At 35.8% G+C, this 13700-nt stretch overlaps 1 protein-coding gene across 3 annotated transcripts in view; it reads left to right on the top strand.

Moving 5' to 3' along the window:
• LOC124362833 (5'-nucleotidase domain-containing protein 3) overlaps positions 1-12655 on the top strand; it is a 31103-nt gene extending 18448 nt beyond the window's left edge. The window contains exons 6-8 of one of the 3 annotated variants that reach the window (XM_046817680.1): positions 3354-3511; positions 9384-9570; positions 11983-12655. In XM_046817680.1, the coding sequence (XP_046673636.1) occupies positions 3354-3511; positions 9384-9570; positions 11983-12156 (519 nt within the window). In that variant the 3' untranslated portion in view covers positions 12157-12655. The remainder of the gene's footprint in view (positions 1-3353; positions 3512-9383; positions 9571-11982) is intronic. The other 2 variants (XM_046817678.1, XM_046817679.1) reach the window with 2 other exon arrangements.
• The last annotated feature ends 1045 nt before the right edge of the window (positions 12656-13700 follow it).

Below are 13700 nucleotides of genomic sequence, written 5' to 3'. Positions count from 1 at the left end.
TGACGGGAGCTCCCGTCAAGGCATCTAGTCAGTTAGTTAGTGAGAAGCGTCCGGTACACGCATATGTATTTCGGTTATCGATAATTTTCTGTTGTGTCCTATTCTTTTTAAAGTAAATTATTCATATTATATACAGCAGTTTCCAGTATTTATGTAGTGTTTTTTTACCATTATTCGTGTGGATGGCGAATCCAGACGATTCGGAATTTGAAGATTTGATAATTCTGAGCAATTACTTGGTCAACCCCAAACTTTTTAATATTTTACTACGGTCATAAGGATGTTATCAGAAAGCAAGAAACATAATTCAAGCCTTGCAAGGCTGTCCTACAGGTTGCCGAGCGATAAGAAGGTTCAAAGTCCACGCGATAACAGTGGCTTGCGGGAGACGCGCAGAATGTCAGTTGTGACAGCCCGCCACCAAATAAACACTCTTTGTCTACTTTTGTATTTTTCTAATTTCCCATACTACTGAATAAATGATTAAAATATTAGTGACAACTACAATGCGATAATCTCAAAAGTTAAAAATTAGCCTAGGAAATCCAAAAAGGGCTTAACAAATTTTATTTACCGTTAAATAACTCTATTTTGACATATAGAAACGAAAATAAATTTAACTTTACGCATTGGAAATTAAAAAAAATTGTAACTTTATCAAAGAACAGGTCAAATTTTTCATGACGCTTAAAGGGTTAAATGTACCAAGATTGAGGTGGTCAATGAGTACAAATATTTGGGTATGGTATTGACTAGCACACTGTCCTGGAATTCCCATTTAACTCAGAAAGCTAAGGTGGCGAAAACTGCTGTAAATTTAGTTTGGAACCACTTAATAACCAATAAACGGGTGCCACTAAGTGCTAAGCTTTTGTGTTTTAACTCTTTGGTACGATCTATTTTGTGTTATGGAGCACAGGTGTGAGGATACGTTGAAAGTGAAGTGGTAGAATCTGTACTGAGGTTTTTTATTAAGAAAATGTTATGTCTCCCACATAATATGCCGCATTACGTGGTCTATCTGGAAACAAAATTAGATAGGTTGGTCTATTATACCATGAAATTAAATCTAAATTATATTTGTAAAGTTCTGCAGATGAATGAAAACAGATTACCACATATTTTAGCAAAGAAAACAATTGATGAAAAATTATCTTGGTATAAAAAATAGAAAGCCTACGGCAGAAATTGCGACGTCGATGTAGATTTTACTAATATTAATGCATAAAAATCACACCTAATAAGCGTGGCAGAGGGAGTGAGAAGCAGGTGGTGGGCAGATTGTGCTGGAAGAGCAATAACATCGCCTTATCATCAGCAATATTTAGTTCTTGACCTTGACCTTGGCGACGGGAGTTTCTTTCATGACGGGTATGATATCGCTACCATATCATGGGCAAAGATAGAGCTATACCAGTAAGAGCTGAATTAGTCGACTTGAATTTTAAACCTTGGTTAAAACAAGGAAACTTTGATTGTTCTCTTTGTACCTTCAGGAAAATGAAACAGTCTTTCATTTTATGTGTAAAAGTCCGATTTTGGCCAAAGTTAGAACGTTTTGGTTTGGTTTTAGGTTATTGAATTGGGATGACTATATTAGCACGATAAACAGGGGGGATTGGCAGGTCTTGTCGGGGTTTATGAAAGAGGCTTGGAAAAAAGATGGGATTTGGTACACGAATTTAATTTTTAACAAACATTTATTTAACCATATGAGTGCCGCGGCGTTTTGCTATATGGTATGCATAAAATGCTGAGCCAAAATACCTGATTTTGCAAGAGTCTGGTTAAAAATTCATAAAAAAATTATTTATTGGTATAATGTCCTGGGATTTTTTTTTTTTTTTTTTGTAGATAAATATGTTTTCTTTATAAATATAATACATTGATTACTTATTTTACATTTTTATACAAAAAAATTAACAAAAACTTTATGAGCAAAAACATTATGTTTCTTATTTTGACACAACTTAGTGTTATTGAAATATTTTATTTTTTCACTTTCAGGTATTCTATCTTATACTCCATTTAATTCTTTACAAAAAGACATATAAAAACTTATTTATACTTATAAATAAATTTTGGAAAATAAATATAAAAATGTGAACTGCTACAAAACTAGAAATTTTCTAACCTAACCTAACACTCTGTGTATTGTCTACACTGCTAATGCTTAAATCTAATGCCTGCAATAATAGGTCTTCATTGTCAGCAATTTTATTATGACTTATTGTTTATAAATATCACTGAACAAACACAAAAACTATACAAATGTATTTAGTAAAGTCCTAGCCGCTTACGATCACCGTAACTCACGGTCAAGTCATTGTTCTACTTACACACAGACTAGAACAACATACACAAACGAAATAATATGAATATACTTACACTACAATCCCATTTACACTTAAAAACTTTCAATATTTATAATAATTTGTGAAATAAACACCAGCGTAAACAAAACATGTGACGGCTCGTCCGTGTAGCTGTCGATTCTAAACTCGACTGACGCGCGGTAGCTCTTTACAACCGCTGTAAAAATCAGAATCTAACCAGAATGCAACAAAACCTTCATCAAAAGTTACGTTGAAGCCTTTGGAATGCGTATGTATAGTCATTGAGCCAATTTAGATAAATACTATATAAAATATAAGCGTTACTGCAGAAGTTGCAAGTAGCGATTCTAGCATTTCTTGCATATAATGCAGGATCGCTAATAGCGACGCTCCAGCACTCAAAGGGTTAATTTGAAATTTTAATGTCTTGCAGCTGAAAGCCACCTCGCCACTCTTTAGCACATTCATCACGCCACACATTACTTTGTTATTTTTATTTTAACACGCAACATATACAAATTTTAAGTTTCTTATGATTTTAATTGAGTTATTGTGTGCAAGTTATAGGTTGTAGTTACAATAGTTTTATCCAGGGCAGTAATAATATTTCAAATTTGTGTATTATTTATTATTATTATTAATATTTTGTAAAGTACTTTCTATATTAGTATTTTATTAATTTAAATTTACTCTTAAATTTAATGCAAATGAATATTTTAATTTATCATTTTATACTTTTCAAGAATCAGAAGATGATGTGTTGTTTTTGTTAAAATCGTTATTAATAAAATCTTTATTAATTAATGAACAATACTGAACTTTTCACGTTGTAATAGCCAACCCAGCAGACGGCCTATAGGCCATTGCTGTAGTGTGTTTGTTTGTACTTGGTTCCATGCTTGGCACCTGATTATTCAATTGTTTTGTTTTAAATAAAACACTTTTTCTTCTTCTGCCACTGTGTGATACTTTGTAATCTGTGGCGATGTTTATATGTTATGTGTTAAATTCTTGTAGAGTTCAGTTGGCTCCTCACATCCAGTGATGCACAATCTCCTTCAGAAGGATGTCTCCAGATACATAGAAAAGAACCCAGGCATTGTTCATTTCTTCCAAAGACTGGTTGACGCTGGTAAAAAACTCTTCCTCGTCACAAACAGCCCATATAAATTTGTGTAAGTATTATTAGAATAAAAAGAAACTTTTTATCCCAGTAAGAGCTGAAACATGACTATCAACATAGATTAAATGACTTGAAAAGTAACTTGAAAACATATTAAATTATATATATATATATATAATAATATATATATATACAGGGTGACATTTAAGTCTGGAACCTCTTTTTTAATTTTTTAACCACAATAGAAAGAAATACCAAAGTTCACACGTGCTTACTGGTGATAGTAACGCACACATCTGCCCAATTAACCGACCGGATAATCCCTTTGGGGGACGGTCCACAAGGGAGACAGACAAAATTCTTAAATAGCAGCATAGGTCAAGTTTGGTATCAAATTAAGTTCTTACTTAGCAGAGTACAATGCCGCAAACCGACTTCAAAAGGTGGATTCATTCAGTAGTTATAGCTATTTGAATTTTTTAAAACAATTAAACAATGTAAATTATTAAGTATTACAAGTAAACACCAATTTTTAAGTACCTGTGATCCAGAAGTGGTGGCAGTAAGAGTGGCCTCTCTGCTTCGGTCCCCACTGATTTGTGTCCGCTGGATTTTTTTCTTTGGGGATATCTTGACCTATGCTGCTATTTAAGAAATTTTGTCTGACTCCTCGTGGACCGTCCCCCAAAGGGATTATCCGGTCGGTAATTTGGGCAGATGTGTGCGTTACTATCACCAGTAAGCACGTGTGAACTTTGGTAATTTTTTTATATTGTGGTTTACAAATTAAAAAAGAGTTCCAGACTTAATTGTCACCCTGTATATGTATATCCCATATATATACAGCACCGCATGTGTAAACTGACTGACTGACTCACTCACTGACTGACAGATATATACAAATTCTAACATACTTCTAGAAGTGCTGGAAACTTGAAAATTTGGCATGCAGGTACCTTTTGCAATATGACCCGGAGGAAAAGTCTGAAAACCGGACTTTTTTACTTCTAAAACCCCTAAAAAAAATTCCCAAAAAATCGCGCATTCTTTACCCCTGCAGGCATTTTTTGTAAGCCCGATAGCGGGCGAACCGTTCGAGCTAGCTCGGATCTGAGACGAAAAATTCATAATCAGGAATGAAATGAACTACAAAAAAGGTCCAGTGACTTTTTGCTCTATCTTCCATGGTTAAGCGACGACAAAACGCGTCGAACATTTGAAATTCCAGAGATTTTTTCCGCTTAAAATAAAGTTTCGAGCCCGATAGCGCCGAACGGTAGGTCGTAGCTCAAATCTGATTGACCCATCAAATTAGCAAATTACGTGATCTACAGAAAAGGTCCAGTGACTTTTTGCCGTATCTTCATCGTATGACCGCAATACGCGATTATGTGCAAAATTTATGTAATTTTCACGTGCAAAATTAGATTTCGGGCCCGATAACGGCCAAAACAGTTGGCCATGTACCTCAAAACAAAACAAAGGTGCAACTTATAAAAATTACTTAATCTACAAAAAAATGTCCAGTGACTTTTGGCTCTATCTCTATTAGTTCAGTCGCAAAATGTGAATTATTGTGCCAAATTTGTGTTATTTTCTCGTGAAATTTTAGACTCTCGGGCAACGATTGCGGCCAAACCATTGATCGTAGCCCCAAAATAGATGTATTAATGGAATTAGGAAATCACGTGATCTCTCAAAAAGGCATCATTGAATTTTAGCCCCTATCGTCAACTTTTGGCTGCAAAACGCATTTATATGCAAATATTTAGTAATTTTTACACAAGATTTCTGTTTCTGGAGGCGTGGGTAGCGGTCGGACGAACCATTGGGTTGCAACTTAAAAAATTACATTTCTGATAACTAGACAATTTTTTCCCAGGAAAAAAAACCACGTATTCTGATAAGCCCCAATAGCACTAACCCCCCTCCCGGGAATTACTCCTGATAAATGAAACCTAATGATCAACTTAATAATCTGATAAAGACCAAGAATGTGTGCAATTCATCCCGGTTCCTGATTTGAGTTTGTATTACTATATGAACGAAATGACTAGTATACATCTTCTAGCCCACATCGCGAATTTGCTGAGCGTTAGTGAAGCGTCAAAAGAAGATAAGGACAGAGTGAATTATAATTATGTTCACAGACACACACACACTCTAAAAGAGGCCCACGTGTATCATTAACCCCCGGTATCATTAAAACCCCCCCCGTAATTTTCTGGTCTGACCAGATAATCTCCTGATAAATTAAACCCCCTGATGTCTTAACCCCCGGTAACATTAACCTCCTCCCACGGAATTTTCTTCTGTGACCAGAAATAACCCCCTGAGTAAAGTAAACCCCCTGATGTCTTAACCCTAGGTAACATTAACCCCTCCTGAATTTTATGGTGTGACCAGATAACCTCATGAGTAAATTAAACCCCTTATGTTCCTAACTTCCGGTAACATTAACCCCCCTGGGAATTTCCTGGCATGACTATATACACTCCAAGCAAATTAAACCCACCTAAAAAAACTTAAAAATACTGACTTTATGGTAGGTTTTTTTTTATCATATTTACACTAAAGCAATTTACAATAGTTGACCGGTGCAGACTTTTCTACCACGCTCTGTTAACACCTAAACAAGAGCTCGTAGCTCAAATCTGAGGTCAGAATCGAAAGATAAAATTAAATTTCCGACAGGAAAGGTTCAGTGACTTTTTCTCGTATCTCCAACGGTTTAAGCCACAAAACGCTCCTCTAACTCAAAATTTTTTGGTTGAAATTCAACACTCTACTTTATATTTCCTGCCAAACATAATCTCGGATTTTAGTTTATCAACCCAATTCTTTTGTCTCATAAATTTGCTATGACGTCACTTAATTTTTCGACGAAATACATTGATTATTTTTATATATCTCACATAATTTGGCTGAGCGTTAGCGAAGCATTACAAAGACACAGAAAGGACACACAGTAGGGAAGGCGTAACTTGAAACCTCATGTCCGAAATTTAACCTATAAACCAAATCACTCCTATCCCCGAGTTAAAGGCACTTACTTTGGGGGCCTGGGGGCGTAGCCCCCAGCGAGCCGAAGGCGAGTCTAATATACTATACAGCCGCATGTGTAACTGACTCACTGACTGATATATAGATACAAATTCTAACATAGTTCTAGAAGTGCTGGAAACTTGAAATTTGGCACGCAGGTTCCTTTCACAATATGACTGGGAGGAAAAGTCTGAAAACCGGACTTTTTTACTTTTAAACCCCTCAAAAAAATTCCTCAAAAATCGCGCATTCTTTATACCACCCCTGCAGGCATTTCTTGTAAGCCTGATAGCGGGTGAATGAACCGTTGAGCTAGCTCCAATCTTGACAAAAAATCGTTAGTCAGGAAAAAAGTGAACTACAAAAAAGGTCCAGTGACTTTTTGCTATATCTTCCATGGTTAAGCGATAAAACGCTCGAACATTTGACATTCCAGAGATTTTTCGCTTAAAGTAATTTTTTCGAGCCCGATAGCGGCCGAACGGTATTAGAACCGTAGCTCAAATCTGATTGACCCATCAAATTAGCAAATTACGTGATCTACAGAAAAGGTTCATTGACTTTTTGCCCTATCTGCATTGGTTTGGCCGAAAACGTGATTAAGTTCAATTTTTTTGTAATTTTCACGTGAAAACTTTGTTTTGGAGTCGATAGCGGTGAAAAAATTGGTCCGGAAGGTCAAAATAAAACAAAGGTTTGGATTTAGGAAATAATATTATCTACAATAAAGGTCAAGTGACTTTTTACTATATCTCCATTAGTTTGACCCGCAAAACACGATTACATTAAAATATTTGGAAATTTTCGCCTACAAATTTACATTCCGGGGCTTGATAGCGGCCTAAAACGGTCATGGTCGTAGGTCAAACCAATTTTCAATGGAATTTAGAAAACAGCGCGATCAACAATAAAGGTTCTGTGACATTTTGCCCTATCCCCAATGGTTTGGCCGCATTACGCGTTTTAAAGTATCGATTTTTTTAACAAGTTTTACGAGATATTGTTTTCTGGGCTCCGTTGCAGACAAAACCTTAGGTTTAGGGCAAATTAAAAATTTTATTTTAATACAAAATAATACGATCTACAAAAAAGGTCCAGTGGTCTGTTACCCTATCTTCCATGGTTTAGCCGTAAAACGGATTATGTTGAAAATTTCACTTAAAAACTTACCTTCCGGGCTCGATTATGGCCGAACCGTTGGCCCTAGCTTAAATGTAAAAATTTTTTGTAACTAGCTATTGATAGGATCTACAAATAAGGTTCAGCAGCTTTATATATTTTATCTTTCCGTAAGCCTGGTAAATGCTCTAAAAGGCAAATTCTTTGTCGTCAATTTTAGGGGTTTTTAAATCTTGCAACTATAATTAGTGCGATTCATGCTGGTTCCAGATTGACCTTGTATTAACACGTTAACGAGTGACTAAAACCCCCCTCCACATCGGGAGTTGGCTGAGCGTTAGTGAAGCTTCAAAAGTAGATAGGGACAGAGTTTTTTATTACGTTCACAGACACAACACCCTCTAAAATAGGCCCACGTGTGTCATTAACCCCTTGTAACATTAACCCTCCCCCTCGGGAATTTGTTCATATGACCAGGTAATATCCTGACTAAATTAAACCCCCTGATGTCTTAACCCCCAGTAACATTAAACCCCCCTAGGAATTTCCTGGCATGACCTCATATTGGAAATATACCAATCACCAAATCCCTTAACCCCCCCCCTGGGAAGTTCCTGGTATGACCAGATAACCCCCTGATGTCTTAACCCCGGTAACGTTACAACCCCCCCAGGGAATTTTCTGGCATGACCTCATGTCCGAATTTTACCAGTCACCAAATCCCTTAACCCCCCCCTGGGAAGTTCCTGGTATGACCAGATAACCCCCTGATGTCTTAACCCCCAGTAACATTAAACCCCCCTAGGGAATTTCCTGGCATGACCTCATATTCGAATTTTACCAATCACCAAATCCCTTAACCCCCCCCTGGGAAGTTTCCTGGTATGACCAGATAACCCCCTGGTGTCTTATCCCCCGGTAACGTTAACCCCCCCCCAGGGAATTTCTGACATGATCTCATGTGATTTTAACAACCACCAAATCTCTCTTATCCCCAAAATTTGCAAGCGTACATCACATTTACCAAACACCGAACCTTTAACCACCCCCGGGAATTTTCCTGGAATGACCAGATAACTTCCTGAGTAAATTAAACCTCCTGGTAACATTAAACCCCCCTAGGGAATGCCTCACATCGGAATTTAAAAAACCACCGATTCTCTCTTATCCCCGAATTTGGCTAACACCCAAAAGGGGGCCTGGGGCGTAGCCCCCAGCGAGCCGAAGGCGAGTATATATATATATATATATATATATATATATATAATATATTTTACTTAAAACAAACTACTGGGTCCAATTTTTATTTTTGTCTTACAAACTTTTGGGGGGAGGTGGTGTTTGAGCCCCCTTTTATATATACCCATGGTTGGTATGTAGTAATGATAGAGGAACAAACAGTGCCTCAAAGTGAATAGGTAAAAGCTGTAAAAACTTGATGAATTTGACATAGTCTTCACAAACATGCTTTTGAATTCATACTCAGTTGGTCTACGTAATTACTGAAAGATCTGTTTTAAATTTTAAAAACTTTTAATATGTATTTTAATTCAAAGAAAACTGAATATAAGGTGGAAGTTTTCTTTCTGGATCTAACCCATCCCACCATCCCACATATATCTCATCTTCCGGTTTTTCTGTATTTAAAAAATTGTATTGTCTCCCATTGCTTCTGCCCTTCTTCCTACTTCCTATCCTCCCTTGGATATGTTTCACAAGACGTGCTTTAGGTCTTTTCAACTGTTCATGTGCTGTTCTAGCAACAAGGGAATGTCTTGGATGGTAGGAGATGATTGGGAGAACTACTTTGATGTGATTATTGTTCAAGCTCGCAAACCTCTCTTTTTTACTGATGAATCGAGACCTCTTCGCGTTTATGACAAGGAAAAAGACACGTACCTATGGGACAGAGTTACAGAATTGAAAAAAGGGACTATTTATTTTGAGGTAAGCAGAATATTTCATATTCATGGAATGTTTGTTTAGATAAAATATGTATACTGTACTCAGAATGAGAATATTCTTTATTCATTATTTTTACAGTGATTTGTAAATTGAATGGTGCCATAAACTTACAAGGTATGTTTTTTATGTAAGTTCCATTTTTATTTATATAAAAAACGTCAAATAAGCTTTGGTAACAATTTTTTTTATGAAAGTCCACACTTTGATCTACTTTTCTACATAATTGCCATCAATATGAAGGCACTTATCTAAAAACAACCTTTTGTATAATGTTGTCATACAAACACTACTGATTGTCTGATATAACAACAACTGCTACGTGATCATTTTGACGGTATTGTCGTCGTTACAGCACTGATCTTCAAGATGCTTCTTCTGACAAAACAAATAGACAATAGACAATATTCTTTATTGACATAATCATAGAGCTCAGTACATGGCGTCAAAGTTACTTAAAAGTTTACATTAAATAAGTGAGTCTAAAAATTCTTTTTCATTGTAGAATGGTTTTGTAGATAGCCATTCAGTCAGACTTCTCTTGAAGCGGTGTGGTGGTTCTCTTTTTAAGTCTTCTGGTAGGTGATTGTAGTAGAGTGCTCCTATGTAAGATGGTTTTTTTCTGTATAGGCTGAGTTTGTGGGATGGTAGATTAAAATTTGATGCATTACGGGTGCTGTGTTCATGTAGGTCTTGGTGTCTAATTTGTTCGGTGTTCACTGCATGGATTATTACTTCTCGAATGTAGAGAGCTACTACAGTGAGGATCTTGAGTTGTTTAAATGTTTCTCGACAACTTTCCTGGAAGTGAAGTCCGGCCAAGCATCTTAGAGCTCTTTTTTGGTGTATTAAAACCTTTTCCTTATAGGTGTTGCCAGCTCCTCCCCAAATAGCTAATCCATATCTCAAGTGTGATTCAAGTAAAGCGAAGTAAGCTACCTTAGCCATTCTCTGGCCACTCACCTGCTTTATCCTACGAATAACGTAGGTGCCTGAACTTAGCTTTTTACACAGTTGGTCAATGTGGGGTTTCCATGTTAATTGTGAGTCTATTATGATGCCTAGATGCTTTGTTTGACTTTTTGCTGTTATGTCTGTTAATGGCAGGTTAAGTGATTTGTTTAAGTTTAAATAAGTGTTAGTCACTGGACGTTAAGTTGGGGCTGTTTGTGAGCATTATCAAATTGTTCCTAGCAAAATGCTGTGATGAGATCTTGAGTTTGTTTTGCTGCATATGGACAGGCATTGTCATATAGCAAAACATGTTTCTCCATAGTTAAAACATTCAATAAAAATATCATAGACAACACAGTTGAGAAAGCTCCTGTGATAATGAAGAAATTGTAAAATATCTCTTCATTTTCACTTTGACATTCATTTTCTGCAATCACAATCATTTAAGGTCGTCCACTCCGTTTCTATCATGAACATTCTTTCAGCCATCTTTTAACCCAAGAACAAGCAACTAAATTACCTACATTAGCAGGCCACTTTTCCAGGTTTTGCAAGGGTATTTTATTAAAATATAAGAAATACTAAAAGTTATTTGATTATGCATTGTCATATATAAATTATTTTTGTTTTTTTTTATTTGAAACTTTTTAATATTTTTTGTTTTCGTTTTAGGGGGTGGTACAAAAGTGGTATATTTTTACTAAATCAAAATTTTAAAATATAAAAATATATATTATATATTTCTCTAGTTTCAAAAAATATATAGATTGATGGACTTATTTCATACATTTTTATTTTTATACTAATAAAACTTGCAACAGAGCATTTTTATGAAAATTGACATTACCCTGGTACTATATTACAACAAAAATAGTATTCCTTACATGAAACAGTATTATACCACATCAAGAGTTAGAAATAACGTATCATTTATCAATAATAAGTACAAGTACAAAATTATGTTGGATTACTCATCATATTTATGAATCTGGAAACCATAAATTTTCTTACATGTTAAACTTTATATCTTCAAAGTTAAAAACAATTTTCAAATTTTATTCTCATTTGGAAAAATTAAGTTTTATTTATCCACTAAACACATTCTGTATTGTGAATAAACATATTTTTCAGATGGTACTCAGTAATTAAAGGCAGACTTACCAAATTAACTAAAAATAAAAGAAGGCCCAATATTTAATCTTGAGGAACTCCAAAAACTGTTACGTTTAGTGAAGAAGATTTTAATGTTTCATTAAATAATTATCAAGATATTAAATTTCTACATATTGCTTTTTTTAGTTAGGTATAATCACCTTTCTAATCCATTGCTTTCAATAATTCAGCAAAAAAAATAGAATAATTGGTTATTAAATATTGTTAGATATGTTTGACTCTTGTCTATTTATTCATATTGAAAAGTTGACAGTGTGATTACATATCCAGGGTACGATCTCACAGCTGAAGGACATGACTGGCTGGTATGGCAGCGAGGTGTTGTACTTCGGAGACCATCCTTACAGTGACCTGGCAGATGTGACTCTGGAGCACGGCTGGCGCACCGGTGCCATTATTAACGAGCTAGTGGTAACTTGTCTCCACTTCCTACAAACCATTTAGATATTTCACTAAACTAAGTTTTCAATAGAAATAATTATTCGAACTATTTTATTTTATTTTGTGGTATTGTACATATAAATCTGTGAATCCCTAGTTCTTTAACACTACAACTGGCATGTAAAGAATTGTCGCCAAAGGTCTGTCTAATTTGGCAGCGACGAATATTCGTCGCCAAAGTAGATGTGTAAAGTTATTTAAATTTTAGGTATTTAAGGTCATATAAATGATATTTATTTGATATCTGTTCTCACTTTGATTATCGTACAACATTGTACATCGTTCTCAACGGATAGCTGACTTGAACGTAATACTTGTCAGCCACATTGATGCGTTATCCATATGGTTGTTGTGAAACTATACATAAGTGCCGGCTTTTATATTTGGTGTTACAAATCCAATATTATTTGTGGAAAATGTATTTTATAGTGTTTTAGTGTTGTTATTATTGTGGTTTAGTTTTCTTAAGTTATAGTTTTAGTTCTTCATTATGGGGCTTTAGAGACCATGTATTAGATCATGTGATCTTAGAGAGCTCGTATTAGATCATCCTATTTCTAGTGATGATGAAGTTTATTCTGACATTGAGATAAACCTGAGAGACCATGTAGCAGACAAGATACCATTTTTTTCTTTTCTTTCTGACGAAAAGAGACTTTTGTACCCGCACTTAGTTCTAGAAGGACCTTGCGCCTTCCTAACTGTATTTATGTCCTCAAAATCTGAGACTTTTACAGCAACCAATCAGATTTGAAGGCTTCTTTTCTCTAATATCCTTGAGGCTGAGGAAATATGCCCCTAGGAATCTTTTCCGAATTGTACATATGGCAGGACCAATTTAGCCATATGCGTTCTGCTGATTCTTTTGCTTCTCTGCAGATTCTGCATTAATCAGTCTGGCTAAGACCCACCTTCATAAGATGTTTTCTGAAGGGGCCATGTCCTGTCAGCATTCCTTCAATCTTCCTTATATCCTCCTTACTCTGATCTAGAAGAGATGCCCACCCTTTAGCATAAGGAGAGATACAAATTTTTGATTGTCTTAACCCTGAGGCCCTACTCCAATTAAAGAATCTTATCCTCATTTTGCAATCTTTTACAAGAGCTTTGGTGTAGGAAAAAGCTACTCCTCATCCCTACCATAAGGGACTCTGTTCCTTTTTTGGTGAGGGTGTCCGTTATTTGATTACCATGAATGCCCTCCTGGCCCGGCACTCAACAGAGTGTAACTCTATTCTATTTTGCTAGTTCTACCAGAGCATTCTTGCATTCCCAGACTGCTTTTGAAACAAACAAACAGGTGTCAAGTGCCTATAGTGCAGCCTACCCGTCAGAGAGTATTAAATATTTTCTTCTTTTTGGCCTCATTAGTTTGAGTCTTCTGGCGTATGATTCTATTGCCATAACTTCCGCTTGGAAGACCGTGGCCTGTTTTCCCAGGGGCACAGCTAGAATAACTCCTGTCCGTATATTCTGAATCTCACCCTAGAGTCAAGGCGCGAATTATCTGTATACAAATTATGGACTCCTTTTGTAGGGTAGGCCTC

This window comes from Homalodisca vitripennis, chromosome 5 (genome assembly GCF_021130785.1).
Source record: "Homalodisca vitripennis isolate AUS2020 chromosome 5, UT_GWSS_2.1, whole genome shotgun sequence".
Lineage (NCBI taxonomy): Eukaryota > Metazoa > Arthropoda > Insecta > Hemiptera > Cicadellidae > Homalodisca > Homalodisca vitripennis.
The sequence above is the reverse complement of the archived record's forward strand: the minus strand, read 5'-3'. Positions and strand labels throughout refer to the sequence as shown.